The sequence below is a fragment of the Oncorhynchus mykiss genome, chromosome 2 (assembly GCF_057628025.1).
Source record: "Oncorhynchus mykiss isolate SJ-2025 chromosome 2, ASM5762802v1, whole genome shotgun sequence".
NCBI classification, from domain to species: domain Eukaryota; kingdom Metazoa; phylum Chordata; class Actinopteri; order Salmoniformes; family Salmonidae; genus Oncorhynchus; species Oncorhynchus mykiss.
The window spans coordinates 63,643,843-63,657,665 of record NC_143023.1 but is presented as its reverse complement, the minus strand read 5'-3'; the positions used below and the strand labels follow the sequence as shown (position 1 = coordinate 63,657,665).

At 45.5% G+C, this 13,823-nt stretch overlaps 1 protein-coding gene across 2 annotated transcripts in view; it reads right to left on the bottom strand.

Annotated features, from left to right (window-relative positions):
• Positions 1-13,823, bottom strand: part of tubgcp6 (tubulin gamma complex component 6) — a 28,438-nt gene that overhangs the window by 5,507 nt on the left and 9,108 nt on the right. For both annotated transcript variants that reach the window (XM_036952828.2, XM_036952830.2), the window contains exons 5-19: positions 13,425-13,586; positions 10,723-10,844; positions 10,468-10,531; positions 10,226-10,335; positions 9,968-10,059; positions 9,028-9,167; positions 7,040-7,189; positions 6,546-6,627; positions 5,105-5,193; positions 4,716-4,831; positions 4,340-4,478; positions 3,287-3,379; positions 1,041-3,135; positions 506-674; positions 257-398 (exon numbers count right to left, since the gene is read on the bottom strand). In XM_036952828.2, coding sequence (XP_036808723.2) covers positions 257-398; positions 506-674; positions 1,041-3,135; positions 3,287-3,379; positions 4,340-4,478; positions 4,716-4,831; positions 5,105-5,193; positions 6,546-6,627; positions 7,040-7,189; positions 9,028-9,167; positions 9,968-10,059; positions 10,226-10,335; positions 10,468-10,531; positions 10,723-10,844; positions 13,425-13,586 — 3,765 coding nt within the window. The remainder of the gene's footprint in view (positions 1-256; positions 399-505; positions 675-1,040; positions 3,136-3,286; positions 3,380-4,339; positions 4,479-4,715; positions 4,832-5,104; positions 5,194-6,545; positions 6,628-7,039; positions 7,190-9,027; positions 9,168-9,967; positions 10,060-10,225; positions 10,336-10,467; positions 10,532-10,722; positions 10,845-13,424; positions 13,587-13,823) is intronic.

Genomic DNA, 13,823 nt, shown 5'->3' with positions numbered 1-13,823 from the left:
CGATGCCAAAGTTGCTTCTGACTCAGGGGAGTGAATACTTACGTAAATGAGATATGTCTGTATTTCAATTTAAATAAATGAGCAAACATTTCTAAAAACATGTTTTCACTTTGTCATTATGGCGTATTGTGTGTAGATGGGTGAGAATTGTTTTTATTTGATTGATTTTTAATTCAAGCCGTAACAAAATGTGGAGTAGGTATGAATACTTTCTGAAGGCACTGTAGGTAAGACTACTCCCATAGCTTCATTTCACCTTTTCAAAGATCAGGTCACTGAGAGACTGGGCGAACTCCCCGTCCTCCATGAGCAAGAAGTGCCTGAGGGCCTCAAAATGCCTCTCCACTCCAAGCTCTACGAAGTAGTAGTCCACCACCGCCTTGTTCACCAAGGATACACTGAGAGACAGAGAGAAGGCGGGGTTAACAGGAGCACCAAACAGTCCGTGATAGGCCCACAGAGAGACGTGAACTCCTTCTTCCCTAAAAAGGCAACACACACTCACTGTGTGATGAGTGGGGTGGTGACAGAGTGCTTCATGAGGACGGGCAGGGAGACCATCCCACTAAGCTGCACCACCGTGGTGTCTGTGGCCCTGCGGAGCGATGGGTCCACCGGGAGGCCCCAGGGGCCCCGCGTCACCTGATGCAGGGGGTGACACTCTGGGGCCAACGCTGTGGAGGGGACACAGCATGCAGAAACATACAGTGAGATTCTAATTCAAACATTCTTTATATTAATGGACCATTGCCTGATTGAACCTTTCAGTCATTGTTGTGTTTTCAGTTGGATGGTATATTATACATGAATCATGTGAACATCTTAGTTTAAAAAGCTGCTTTACATTAGTGTTGTGCAACTGATCCGAGTACCACGGTGTTATTTTCCACTAGAGCAGTCTATTCCTGCCAACGTGTGACGCAATGACTTGGGACTATCATGAATGTGTGCACGATGCAAACACAGGGTGTGTGAAGTGCCCTCGACTGCATTATACAGTATTTGTACGTGCAGGCCTGTGTGTGTTTGACGTGACTCACTCATGAGACCGTAGCAGTCCTCGTACTGCTCCACCTGGTACTGAGCAGCCAGGGAGCGGAGGTACTCCCTCTCTGAGCTCTCGCCTGGGGACAGAGCCAAGCCCGCTGCCCAGGACGAGATGCCCTCGGCCAGCCGCTGCTGCTCCTGTTGCTCCAGGGTCCTGGCGTCGTATTCATTACCAGTCTCCTTCACCTTACAGCCCCCTCCCAGGGCAGAGTCTGAGCTGTGGCCGTAGATACTGCCAGGGATGGGGGAGGGCAGAGGGTTTACACCTGACACCTTACAGCCCCCTCCCAGGGCAGAGTCTGAGCTGTGGCCGTAGATACTGCCAGGGATGGGGGAGGGCAGAGGGCTTACACCAGACACCACACACCCTGTGCCCAGTGTGGAGTCTGAGGACTGTCCGAAGTTGCTGCCGGGAAGAGGAGCGCGAACAGGTTCAATCCCAGATATCACGCACCCTCCGCCCATCGCTGAATCTGACGAATGGCCGTAGTCACTTCCGGGTATCGGAGAAGGAAGGGTTACCGTTCCTGACACCACACACCCTCCACCCAGGGTTGAGTCTGAGGCGTGTCCAAAGTCACTTCCAGGTAGAGGAGCATGAAGGAGTTCAACCCCAGAGACAACACACCCTATACCTAGTGTGGACTCAGAGGAATGGCCGTAGGTGCTACCAGGTAAAGGGGAGAGTACTGGTTCTGTGCCAGACATCACACAGCCTACTTGAAGTGTGCAGTCTGAAGCGTGACCATGCTTGCTCCAGCGTGGTCGGGAGGGCTCTGCGTCCAACACAAACTCACCCGCCTTGAAGTGAGTGTCGGATGAATGACCGTGGATGTTTTGGGTGTGAATGGAGGCGACCTCTTCTGACATGTGCTCCCCGACCTTGATGTGAGAGTCCGAGGCATGACCGTGAATGTTCTGGGTGAAAAGGGAGGCGACCACTTCTGAAACATGGTCTCCAACTTTAATATGAGCGTCAGATGCGTGACCGTGAATGTTGGCGGTCGGAAGAGGAGCAGTCACCTCCGAAACAAACTCTCCTACCTTTATGTTAGCATCAGATGAGTGACCATGAACGTTTTGAGAAGGGAGAGGGGCTTCCACATCTGAAACGTGCTCTCCGACTTTAATATGAGCATCTGAGGCATGGCCTTGAATGTTGGAGGTAGGAAGCTCGTACACACTGGAGGGTCCAGAGAGGGAAGGGGAGGCCTGTCCTGGGTGATACCCACTGTCATGGCCCTGCTCTGGGGTGTAGGAGGCAGAAGCCTCCCTGAGAGAACCAGCCATCTGTTCCTCTGCTCCAACACAATCTAGTTTCTCCATCTCAGCTGGCTTCATCTCCACCAGGCATGATGCCTCTACAGTCCCTTCAGCCTCCTTTACGATGCCCCCTGGAGGTGATGGGTCTTCCGTATTCTCCTGCCTGCTGTCCATCTGCTTTGACTCACTTCCATCCACCAGCTGCACTGTGGTCTGGGAGGGGTGTCCGTGGACATTGGCTGTGTGGAGAGCCAGGGGCACATCAGAGAAGTACTGGCCCAGGGGGATGCTAGATTGGGAGGCCTGGCCTTGAGGACTGGGCCTGGGGAGGACCTCAGCTCCTGACACCACACACCCTACACCCATAGTGGAGTCTGAAGAATGGCCGTAGGTACTTCCAGGTAGCGGAGACGGGAGAGCTAAAGTCCCGGACACCACACACCCCATGCCTAGAGTGGACTCAGGGGGACCGGTTGGGATGTGAGGGTGAGTCATGTCTGGCTGTACCACAGGACCCCAGCAAGGTCTAGCCAGGGCCGGGGCCGTCACTCCCTCAAGGGGACTGTAGGGGGCGCTAAAGTCATAGTCTACGGGTTTATGAGGCGCAAGAGCCTCCGGGAGGTCCGACCCAATTTCCTGTAGGGCCTGGTCCACTTGCAGGCTGTCGGCCGGCTTGGGCAGGAAGTCATTGGCGTCGATGTGCTCTGTGACGAGGGTGAGGTCGAGTTTCGTGGTGGGGAGTGCTGGGGGAGTGGATTGGTGGGGAAGGGGGGCCTGGGTTGGCTCCTCAGACTGCTGCTCACAGGGCTCCGGGGATAGGGACTCCTGTACAAAACAGGGGCAGGAACAGCGAGGTTAGGGCACAGAGCAGAGATCACACACTCAGTCAAGCTTACACTTCCATGAGTGGATTGGCAAGGCACTTTTACATAGGCTGTATTTATTTGCCGCTACACCACCCCACACACTTACACACCTGTGTTAATGGTTGAGTGGTCTGAGCTGGAGCTGGCTGTAGTATTTCCAGAGGGGGTCTCTGCCCTCCGACAGGATACTTCTCCAGAATAGCCTGGGGGTTTAGATAAGAATAGTACATTACTGCATCAGCATCACAATCATATTAAATCAACATCAGCATCACAATCATATTCATCAACATCATGAAACCACACAGCCAAAACACGATTCACACTAGTGGTCTTCACAGATCCACCTGTACCCAAAAACCCGATCTGGACCTGAACCAGAATTGTAAATAATGTCACGGCTCTAGGTGGGGTTGTCACGGGTATGTGTAATTATAACTGACCTGTCCGGAAGGGCCACGACAAATCGAAACATGACTGCTGCAGGAGAGAGACAAATTGTATAATTTATGCTGCTGCTCTTTCTTATCACAAGAGTGGAGCGTGTAGCTTGTTGTTGGCCAATCGTAAGTCATCAAAGAGTCAATAGGCTACAGTCATAGAACCTTGCTCCGTGTGGCAAAAGTTAGGATATATCTAATCCATGGAAGATGGAATTAAAAGTTAAAGAACAAGGACAGGCTACAGCGACCAAGAGCCAACAGGCAGGCTGCTACTTAATATTCTGAATGGAGTTGGTGTTATTTGTAACTGTAGGATCAGAAAGCGCTGCAGCCTCAATTAGCCTAGCTAGCTAGTCAGCTATTCATCTACTATAGTTGGAGTCGACTTGGTGTCTCTTGTCTCTCCCTCCCTCCCTGCTCCCCAAGTCCCTCGCTCACAGTATGGTCCTCCCCCGCCTGCTAGAGCTGCACCTCTCCCTCCCTCCCTGCTCCCCAAGTCCCTCGCTCACAGTATGGCCCTCCCCCGCCTATAACGGAACGGGTCTAGTTGTCTTAAAAAATCTTAAAAATGTATTTATCCATATCAGGTCCGGGTGGGAAAGGCCCAGGTCCATTTCGGAATGTATCCAACTTTTTGGACCTGTGAAGACCTCTAATTTACACCCTTCTAAGTAACATTCGTCGAGAGACAGTGTGTGTATAAGAGAGAGTACTACTGACCTCAGTCTCCTGTTGGTCTTGCTGTAGAAACTGGGCCCGGAAATCGTCCAGTCTCATTCGTTGAACCCTCCACATGGCCCGCCACTCCCTCTTGGCCGCCTCCTCTGATAGGTGGCTGTACTGGGCAATCAGTTCCTTCCTGAGGACCATTGTTATCTCAGGTTATTTAAGGGTCAGGTTTCACCCAAGTCAGGCTTGTCTTGAAGATAAGGTCGTGATTTGAGAGGAGGGCGAGGTGGTGAAGAGGAGAAGATTTGTGCAACTCTTACTTTTATTATAATAACCAAATCTAAAACTATTATTTATGCTGTGTGTGTGTAACGTGACTGTGTGTCTAATGTGGGTATGATGCGGTGGCGTGCCCTAGTGGCCAGACCTGGCTCGGATCTCCAGCTGCTCCTCCAGGGCCTGTAGTCGCTTCTCTCGGTCTCTCAGCTCCCTGGCAAAGCTGAATTCATCCTCCTGCTCCTTCCTCCTGGCTAAACTGTGCCACTGCAACATTTACACACATGCACAGACATGGGTTACACACACACTCTACAGCTGAGGTAAGAAAACAGTAACACGGCTCTAAAGATAAAAGGATAGTGTTGTGGTCCTAGTTGTGTTCCTATGATGCAAAACAGAGTTAAAGAGTAATTGTTTGCTTCTCTCTCATTCCTTCCTTCTTTCTCCCTCCCTCCGTCTTTAGCTTGTGAAGATATGAAGGTCAAAAGGAAGACAGTCAAGTCTCTCTTGGTCTCCCTTTCTCGCTCTCTGTCCCACCTCTTGTTCCTGCTCCAAGTGCTGTCTCAGCTCTTCAAAGCGTTCCCTCTTCTTTGCCTCTTCAGCCAGACGCTGCGACACCTGGCGCCCTGCAGGGGGCGAGAGAGGGAGAACAGCAGGTTGGTTACCCCCTACAGTACACACACAGTACTTGGCCCATTCACTTCCCATTGCACATCTTTGAAGCAATAACTGATATGAGCAGTTTCTTAAACTATGTGAGCGATGATTAGATTTTACACCCGGAGGTGCTGGAAGCTGTTCAAAGCTTTTTCTCACTCATATCAGCCCCCCTTCTCCCTGCTGTCTCTGTGAAGAATCCTTAGGGTTATAGAGGGTGATGTGCCAAGTTCTTTTGGGGTGTAATCAGTGTTGTGAGCACTGTTGTAAAGATCCTGTAAGGTTGTAGCGAGGTGTATGTCTGTACCAGTGTATGTAGTATTGCAGTAACTTTTTTGTATAAACAGCCAATTTAATTTTTATTTAACTAGGCAAGTCAGTTAAGAACAAATTCCAATTTACAATGACGGGCTAGGAACAGTGAGTTAACTGCCTTGTCCAGGGGAAGAACGACAGATTTTTTACCTGGTCAGCTCAGGGATTCGATCTAGAAACCTTTTGGTTACTAGTCCAACGCTCTAACCACTAGGCTACCGGCCACCCCATAAACAGCCAATGCAGCAGATTATGCAGAAGATTAAAAAATATATATATATACCTGCCACTTCGATTTGTAAACATATATTTTGTATGTTTTGCCATAATTACAAAAACAAATGAGCATGCTTAGTATTACTTACTATTACTTGTATTACAAGTAAGAAGTATGTGGTATATTGATCGATTTAATTTAATATTCTGTGACCAAAGTATTTTAATAAATAAAAAAATATTTTTCAGCTGATTCCTTTAAGGTTACCTTGGTAACAGGATCACTCTAGTCATCATGTGTACCTGAGAATTTCACCAGTAGAGGCCAACGATGTGTCTTTTTGCTAGCAGTGGGTGTATACTCAAACATTGAAAAGCAACTTGGCTATTTACATTGTTTTGTTCACAAGCTAAGAAACACAAGGACAAAGTCTCACTTCAGTACTTTCGAGTAAATTAGACCAACGTCTATGCCCATTGCTTCTAAAAACAAATCTTTCAGCTCTCACAGTGTGATTCAGATGCATTTTTTGCATTACTCTAGATATGAAACAAAAAGGGCAGAAATAGAAATTGAAAACAGCTACTGCATTTATTTAGCTATAAATCACACCCATTGTTGACTATTTTTATTAAATGGTCACACTGTAGAGCCCGGAGTGTTACCATGCGCCAACGTGGCTGGTGATTTAAACATTCTTACCCACCAATGCCAAAATCTACCCACGTCTGGCAGGTGGCAGGTTTTAACTTTAGGCCCTGCGTGTGTTACTGTGCGTGTCCCTCTCACCGCGGATGCTCTCCAGGGTCTTGGCGGCCGACTGCCTGACCTGATTGATCAGTTCCTGGCGTGCCTGCTCTGTGCGCAGGGCCTAGCAACAAAGACAGGGAGAACAGACACAGACCATCATTAACAGAGATCTATCTGACATCTTCTCCCGCTTCTGCTCTAGCTGAAAAATAGGCCATGGATTTGCACTGTAGATCACTGAGGGTTTCAAATCGAGTATGTGTACATCAGCTTAATGGTCCATTACTGCCGCTTTCCCCATCTCTCTCATTCCTTCCCTCTCGCTCTTCTCCTATCTATGGAAAGCCGAGTCCAAAGCAGAGAAGCGTAGAACAAACATTTTCACACAAATCTCCAATTAACGTCAAAGCCCTACACTTTAAAGCATATTTGGGGTTTAGAAAAGCGCTATAAAAATCCAATGCATTATTAATAGATGTTTTTTCCATTCAAGTTTGAGTTTCATGCATTTCCTTGATGATTTGCTGCAGTACCTGTTCCTCCCTGCTGGTGGCGCTGTGCTTGGCGATCCTCTCCATGCGTCCTCGGTACACGGCACAGTCCCTCTCTATCTCCTCTACCTCCTGCAGGGAGAACGTGACAGCGATGCGAGGCACGGGTAGCTCCGACCAGCAGATGTAATGCTGCGGCAGAGAGACAATATCAGACAGCAGTTATAGGTACAGCTGATCTTAACCTAGATCAGAGTTAACTTTGGGCTGCTAGACTGCTCCGGATAGGGGTTTGTGTACGTACAGATCTAGGATCAGCTCAGTCCTTTCCCAAAACCTAACTTTAAACATTAGGAGAAAAAAAACTAAAAACAATACAGACCTTAGATCAGTGTCCAGGAAAAGTAACTCCATCCTAGTATTCTCTGACCCAAGGACTAGAGGTCGACCGATTAATAAGGTCTGGTTTCAAGTTTTCATAACAATCAGTAATCTGCATTTTTGGATGCCGATTATGGCTGATTACATTGCACTCCACGAGGAGACTACGTGGCAGGCTGACCACCTGTTACGCGAGTGCAGCAAGGAGCCAAGGTAAGTTGCTAGCTAGCATTAAACTTATCTTATAAAAAAACAATCAATCTTAACATAATCACTAGTTAACTACACATGGTGGATGATATTACTAGTTTAACTAGCTTGTCCTGTGTTGAATATAATCAATGCGGTGCCTGTAAATTTATCATCGAATCACAGCCTACTTCGCCAAACGGGTGATTTAACAAAAGCGCATTCGTGACAAAAGCACAATCAATATACCAATATACCTAACATTACCAATATACCTAATATTAACATCAATGCCTTTCTTAAAATCAATATATTTGATAGTATATTTTTTGTATATTTAGTTAAAATAAATTCATGTTAGCAGGCATTATTAACTAGGGAAATTGTGTCACTTCTCTTGCGTTCAGTGCAAGCAGAGTCAGGGTATATGCAGCAGTTTGGGCTCAATGGCTCGTTGCGAACTGTGTGAAGACCATTTCTTCCTAACAAAGATCGTAATTAATTTGCCAGAATTTTACATAATTATGACATAACATTGAAGGTTGTGCAATGTAACAAAAATATTTTGACTTAGGGATGCCACCCTTAGATAAAATACGGAACGGTTCCGTGTTTCACTGAAATAATAAATGTTTTGTTTTTCGAAATGATAGTTTCCGGATTTGACCATATTAATGACCTAAGGCTCGTATTTCTGTGTGTTTATTATATTATAATTAAGTCTATGATTTGATATTTGATAGAGCAGTCTGACTGAGCGGTGGTAGGCAGCAGCAGGCTCGTAAGTTTTCATTCAAACAGCACTTTCCTGCGTTTGCCAGCAGCTCTTCGCAATGCTTGAAGCACAGCGCTGTTTATGACTTCAAGCCTATCAACTCCCGAGATTAGGCTGGCAATACTATAGTGCCTATAATAGTCAAAGGTATATGAAATTCAAATCGTATAGAGATAAATAGTCCTATCATTCCTATAATAACTACAACCTAAAACTTCTTAACTGGAATATTGAAGACTCAAGATAAAAGGAACCACCAGTTTTCATATGTTCTCATGTTCTGAGCAAGGAACTTAAACATTAGCTTTTTTACATGACACATATTGCACTTTTACTTTCTTCTCCAACACTTTGTTTTTGCATTATTTAAACCAAATTGAACATGTTTCAATATTTATTTGAGACTAAATTGATTTTATTGATGTATTATATTAAGTTAAAATACGTGTTCATTCAGTATTGTTGTAATTGTCATTGTTACATATATATATGAAATAAATATGTATATATAAAAAAACAAAAATATATATATATATATATATATTTTTTTTAAATCGGCCGATTAATCGGTGTCGGCTTTTTTTTTTGGTCCTCCAGTAAATCGGTATCGGCGTTGAAAAATCATAATCGGTCGACCTCTACCAAGGACACAGTGTGAGTGTGTAAATGACCCATTACCACTGACCTGGGGACAGCAGATCTTGAGCAGGTTGATGGTCTTCCCGCAGACGTACACGTCGTTGGCTATGTGTCGGAGGAAGACAGGCACGCAGTCCTCCACATCACGGGAGATCAGTGTGTAGCCCTGCGCCCAGAAGTGCTTGTCTAGCGGGAGAGAGGAGGGTTGTGAGGTACACCAGGAATTTCTAGGAAAGGAGTTTTTCCTAACCCTATTACAGTGGGGTCAGGAGTTTTTCCATGATGGGTGTTTAGGTCCTACTATAGAAAAAACTACTAGGAAATGATAACAGGTTAGATCTGTGTACCCTGATACAAGCACTGGGGGGCGTGAATTCACCTGGTTTTATTTCATGAAGAAACGAAGAACGAACGAAGAAGCTTGCCATTGCCAAGCAAGCTCCACTGATTGCTTCACTAACTGACTCTTGGAATAGAGTATTAGTATTTGTATGTCCTTCAAAATCAGGAGTGAGAAACACTAGGAAGGTTCCCTGCAGGCATGATGAAGTGAGCCAGATCAGGTAACAGTCCTCTAGAGCAGGGTTTCCCAAACCCGGTCCCGGGGCCCTCCTTGGATGCACGTTTTGGTTTTTGACCAAGCACTACACCGCTGATGCAAATAATCTTGATGACGAGTTAGATATTTGAATCAGCTGTGTGGTGCTTGGTCCAAATGCAAAACGTGCACCCAAGGAGGGCCCCGGGACCGAGTTTGGGAAACCCTGCTCTAAACCACAGCAAATCTAAAAGTGATACTGTCGGTCCTTGAATGTGGTACAGGGAATTAGCTCATTCGGAGTGTAGCCCAACCTGAACTCAAACACGGGTCCCTGGAGCGGTCAGTCCAACATCTTTACCACAAGAGGGTTTATCTGCTTCATGAGGTTGCTACAATCGACACTGTGCATGCAGAGTACTGTTATCGGGCAGTGTAACGTTCTGACCTCTGAAGCTGAGGTAGTCTTCGTTGACCTGGATCATGAACTCTCCGTACACGTCCCGGAACACTCCACTGTACACCCAGTCTGACACAAACCTACACACACAGGGAAAAGGATCAGTCAGGCACACAACCAGGCCAGGGCACGTTGTTTACAAGCATCTTGAAAGCATTTGTGGGGGTGCAGGTTAGCATAAATTCCAAGTGGGATAGGTGGGACAGATCAGTGGACATTGTCAGTGTGATGGCTGGGATGACTGACCGTGTGTAAGGCTCACAGCTGCTCTTCAGTAGGGACAGCAGCACGGGGTAGTTCTCATTGCTGCAGTTGCTCTGGGCCTCGTTGTACAGGTAGGAGAGCAGCGTCACACCCTGAAGAAGACAAGATACCGGCCGAGTTAAACTATTGAGTACATGCACCTCTAAATGGCTGAGGCAAACAGAGAGAGTGAATATGCCGACAGAAATCAGGGTGGTGTGTCGGCGAGGTGTAATGAAACTTACCACAGGGAAGGTAGCCTGGCCCACACCAGATGCCCCATCCACACAGCACAACTCTGACAAATACCTACAAACACAGAAGAAACAGGAGCATGACTGGGGGACACTAGACAGCGTAACACAGCGTCAATTCCTAAAATATAGCTATTTAATTGAAAATCAACTATCCTAAACAATGCACATTCAATTGGTTGGAATGCTTAGGGAACTGTGTGCCTAATTTCATGGTGGTTATTGACCTGTGAGTAAGGGTCTTACCTGAGCTGCCGGCCCACCTTGCGGAACAGGAAGCCGATGGTGAGCAGGCTAAGGGTGGGAGGGGTGCTGAGGACACAGGCCCGGTAGTAATGCAGGTACTTACGCAGTCCACCTGTAAACGCCTGAGAGAAAGACAGAGTACCAGTCAAAAGTTTGGACACACCAACTCATTCAAGGATTTTTCTTTATTTTTTACTATTTTCTACATTGTAGAATAATAGTGAAGACACCAAAAGTTGAAATAACACAAGGAATCATGTAGTAAACAATAAAGTGTTATATCAAAATATATTTTATATTTGAAATTCTTCAAAGTAGCCATCTTGATGACAGCTTTGCACACTCTTGGAATGCATTTCAATTAACAGGTGAGCCTTGTTAAAAGTTCATTTGTGGAATTTCTTTCCTTCTTAATGTGTTTGAGCCAATCAGTTGTGTTGTGACAAGGTAGGGTTGGTATAGAGAAGATAACACTATTTGGTAAAAGACCAAGTCATATTATGGCAAGAACAGTTCAAATAAACAAAGAGAAATTACAGTCCATCATTACTTTAAGACATGAAGGTCAGTCAATCCTTAAAATGTCAAGAACTTTGAATGTTTCTTCAAGTGCAGTCGCAAAAACCATCAAGCGCTATGATGAAACTGGCTCTCATGAGGACCGCCACAGGAAAGGAAGACCCAGAGGATAAGGTCATTAGAGTTAACTGCACCTCAGATTGCAGCCCAAATAAATGCTTCAGAGTTCAAGTAACAGACACATCTCAACATCAACTGTTCAGAGGAGACTGCGTGAATCAGGCCTTCATGGTCAAATTGCTGCAAAGAAACCACTACTAAAAGGACACCAATAAGAAGAAGCCACTTGCGTGGGTCAAGAAACACGAGCAATGGACAGTAAATCGGTTGAAATCTGTCCTTTGGTCTGATAAGTCTTTGTGAGACGCAGAGTAGATTAACTGATGATCTCCACATGTGCGGTTCCTACCGTGAAGCATGGAGGAGGTGGTGTTATGATGTGGGGGTGCTTTGCTGGTGACACTGTCAATGATTTATTTTGAATTCAAGGCACACTTAACCAGCATGGCTACCACAGCATTCTGTAGCGATATGCCATACCATCTGGTTTGCACTTGGGACGATCATTTGTTTTTCAACAGGACAATGATCCAAAACACACCTCCAGGCAGTCTAGTGGTTAGAGCATTGGGCCAGTTACTGAAAGGTTGCTGGATCGAATCCTGAGCTGGTAAAAATCTGTCGTTCTGCCCCCGAGCAAGGCAGTTAACCCAATGTCCCCCGGGCGCCGAAGACGTGAATGTCGATTAAGGCAGTCCCCGAACATCTCTGATTCAGAGGGGCTGGATTAAATGCGGAAAACACATTTCAGTTGAAGGAATTCAGATGTACAACTGACTTTGTATCCCCCTCTTTCCCTGAATATAAGGGCTATTTGACCAAGAAGGAGAGTGATGGAGTGCTCCACAATCACCTGAACTCAACCCAATTGAGATGGTTTGGGATGAGTTGGACCGCAGAGTGAAGGAAAAGCAGCCAACAAGTACTCAGCATATGTGGGAACTCCTTCAAGACCGTAGGAAAATGTTCCTCGTGAAGCTGGTTGAGAGAATGCCAAGAGTGTGTAAAGCTGTCATCAAGATAAAGGGTGGCTACATTGAAGAATCTCAAATATATCTTGATTTGTTTAACACTTTTACTACATTACCGTTCAAAAGTTTGGGGTCACTTAGAAATGTCCTTGTTTGACAGAAAAGCAAAAAAAATTTGTCCATTAAAATAAAATGAATATTGTAGCTGGAAATGGCAGATATTCCATAAATTATCTACATTAGTCATACAGAGGCCCATTATCAACAACCATCACTCCTGTGTTCCAATGGCACATTGTGTTAGCTAATCCAAGTTTATCATTTTAAAAAGGCTAATTGATCATTAGAAAATCCTTTTGCAATTATGTTAGAACAGCTGAAAACTGTTGTCCTGATTAAAGAAGCAATAAAACTGTTAAGAAACTCAAAATGGCCAGAAACAGACTTTCTTCTGAAACTCACCAGTCTATTCTTGTTCTGAGAAATGCAGACTATTCCATGCGAGAAATTGCCAAGAAACTGAAGATCTCGTACAACGCTGTGTACTACTCCCTTCACAGAACAGCGCAAACTGGCTCTAACCAGAATAGAAAGAATGGGAGGCCCCGGTGCACAACTGAGCAAGAAGACAAGTGCATTAGTGTCTAGTTTGAGAAACAGACGCCTCACAAGTCCTCAACAGGCAGCTTCATTAAATAGTACCCGCAAAACACCAGTCTCAACATCAACAGTGAAGATGCAACTTTTTTTTACTGTTCTTACCCGTGGTATACGGTCTGATATACCATGGCTTTCAGCCAATCAGCATTCAGGGTTCGAACCACCCAGTTTATAATGCATTATAACCACATCATAATGTCTTTACCTGCAGGCCTAAAGTAAAGTGTTACCCATGGCTATTCCTTAATGTCTTACTTCAAAAGGCCTTGAAACCCACACCGTTTATACACCAGAAAATTACCCCTATCCAGTAATTATAATATAAAAGGCTAAACTGATCCTAGATCAGCACTTTTACTCTGAGACACTTTGTGAATATCAGCCACGATAACAGATGCAACAGGGCGGTATATAACGATTGAAGGACCATACCTGGAAGACTAGACCTCTCTTTTGGGCACTCTGCAGAACGAAGCGACTGAGCCTCAGGTAATGGGTGCCATACTGAGCCAGCTCGCCAAGCAAACGAGACACACTCTCCGGTGACGCTCCCGACACACACACTCCGGGTCGAACGTCAAAATTTACACACACCTGGAGAAAGAGAAAAAATTGAATCCATTATGTAATTAAGTGAGAATGCCCATGAAGCTAGTGTTTGGATTATATTTTGGCACGGGTGTTGTTAGGCCTGAGACAAAGTAAACTAGCTGCACTTCGTTTAGTTTGACCTTCTTTCAATTGATATTTCTTTGTATATATCCTTAAAAATTATGCCAGCTGATTCATGATTTCGACTGGCTGAGAAATGCTGCCTGACGGTCTCGTCCC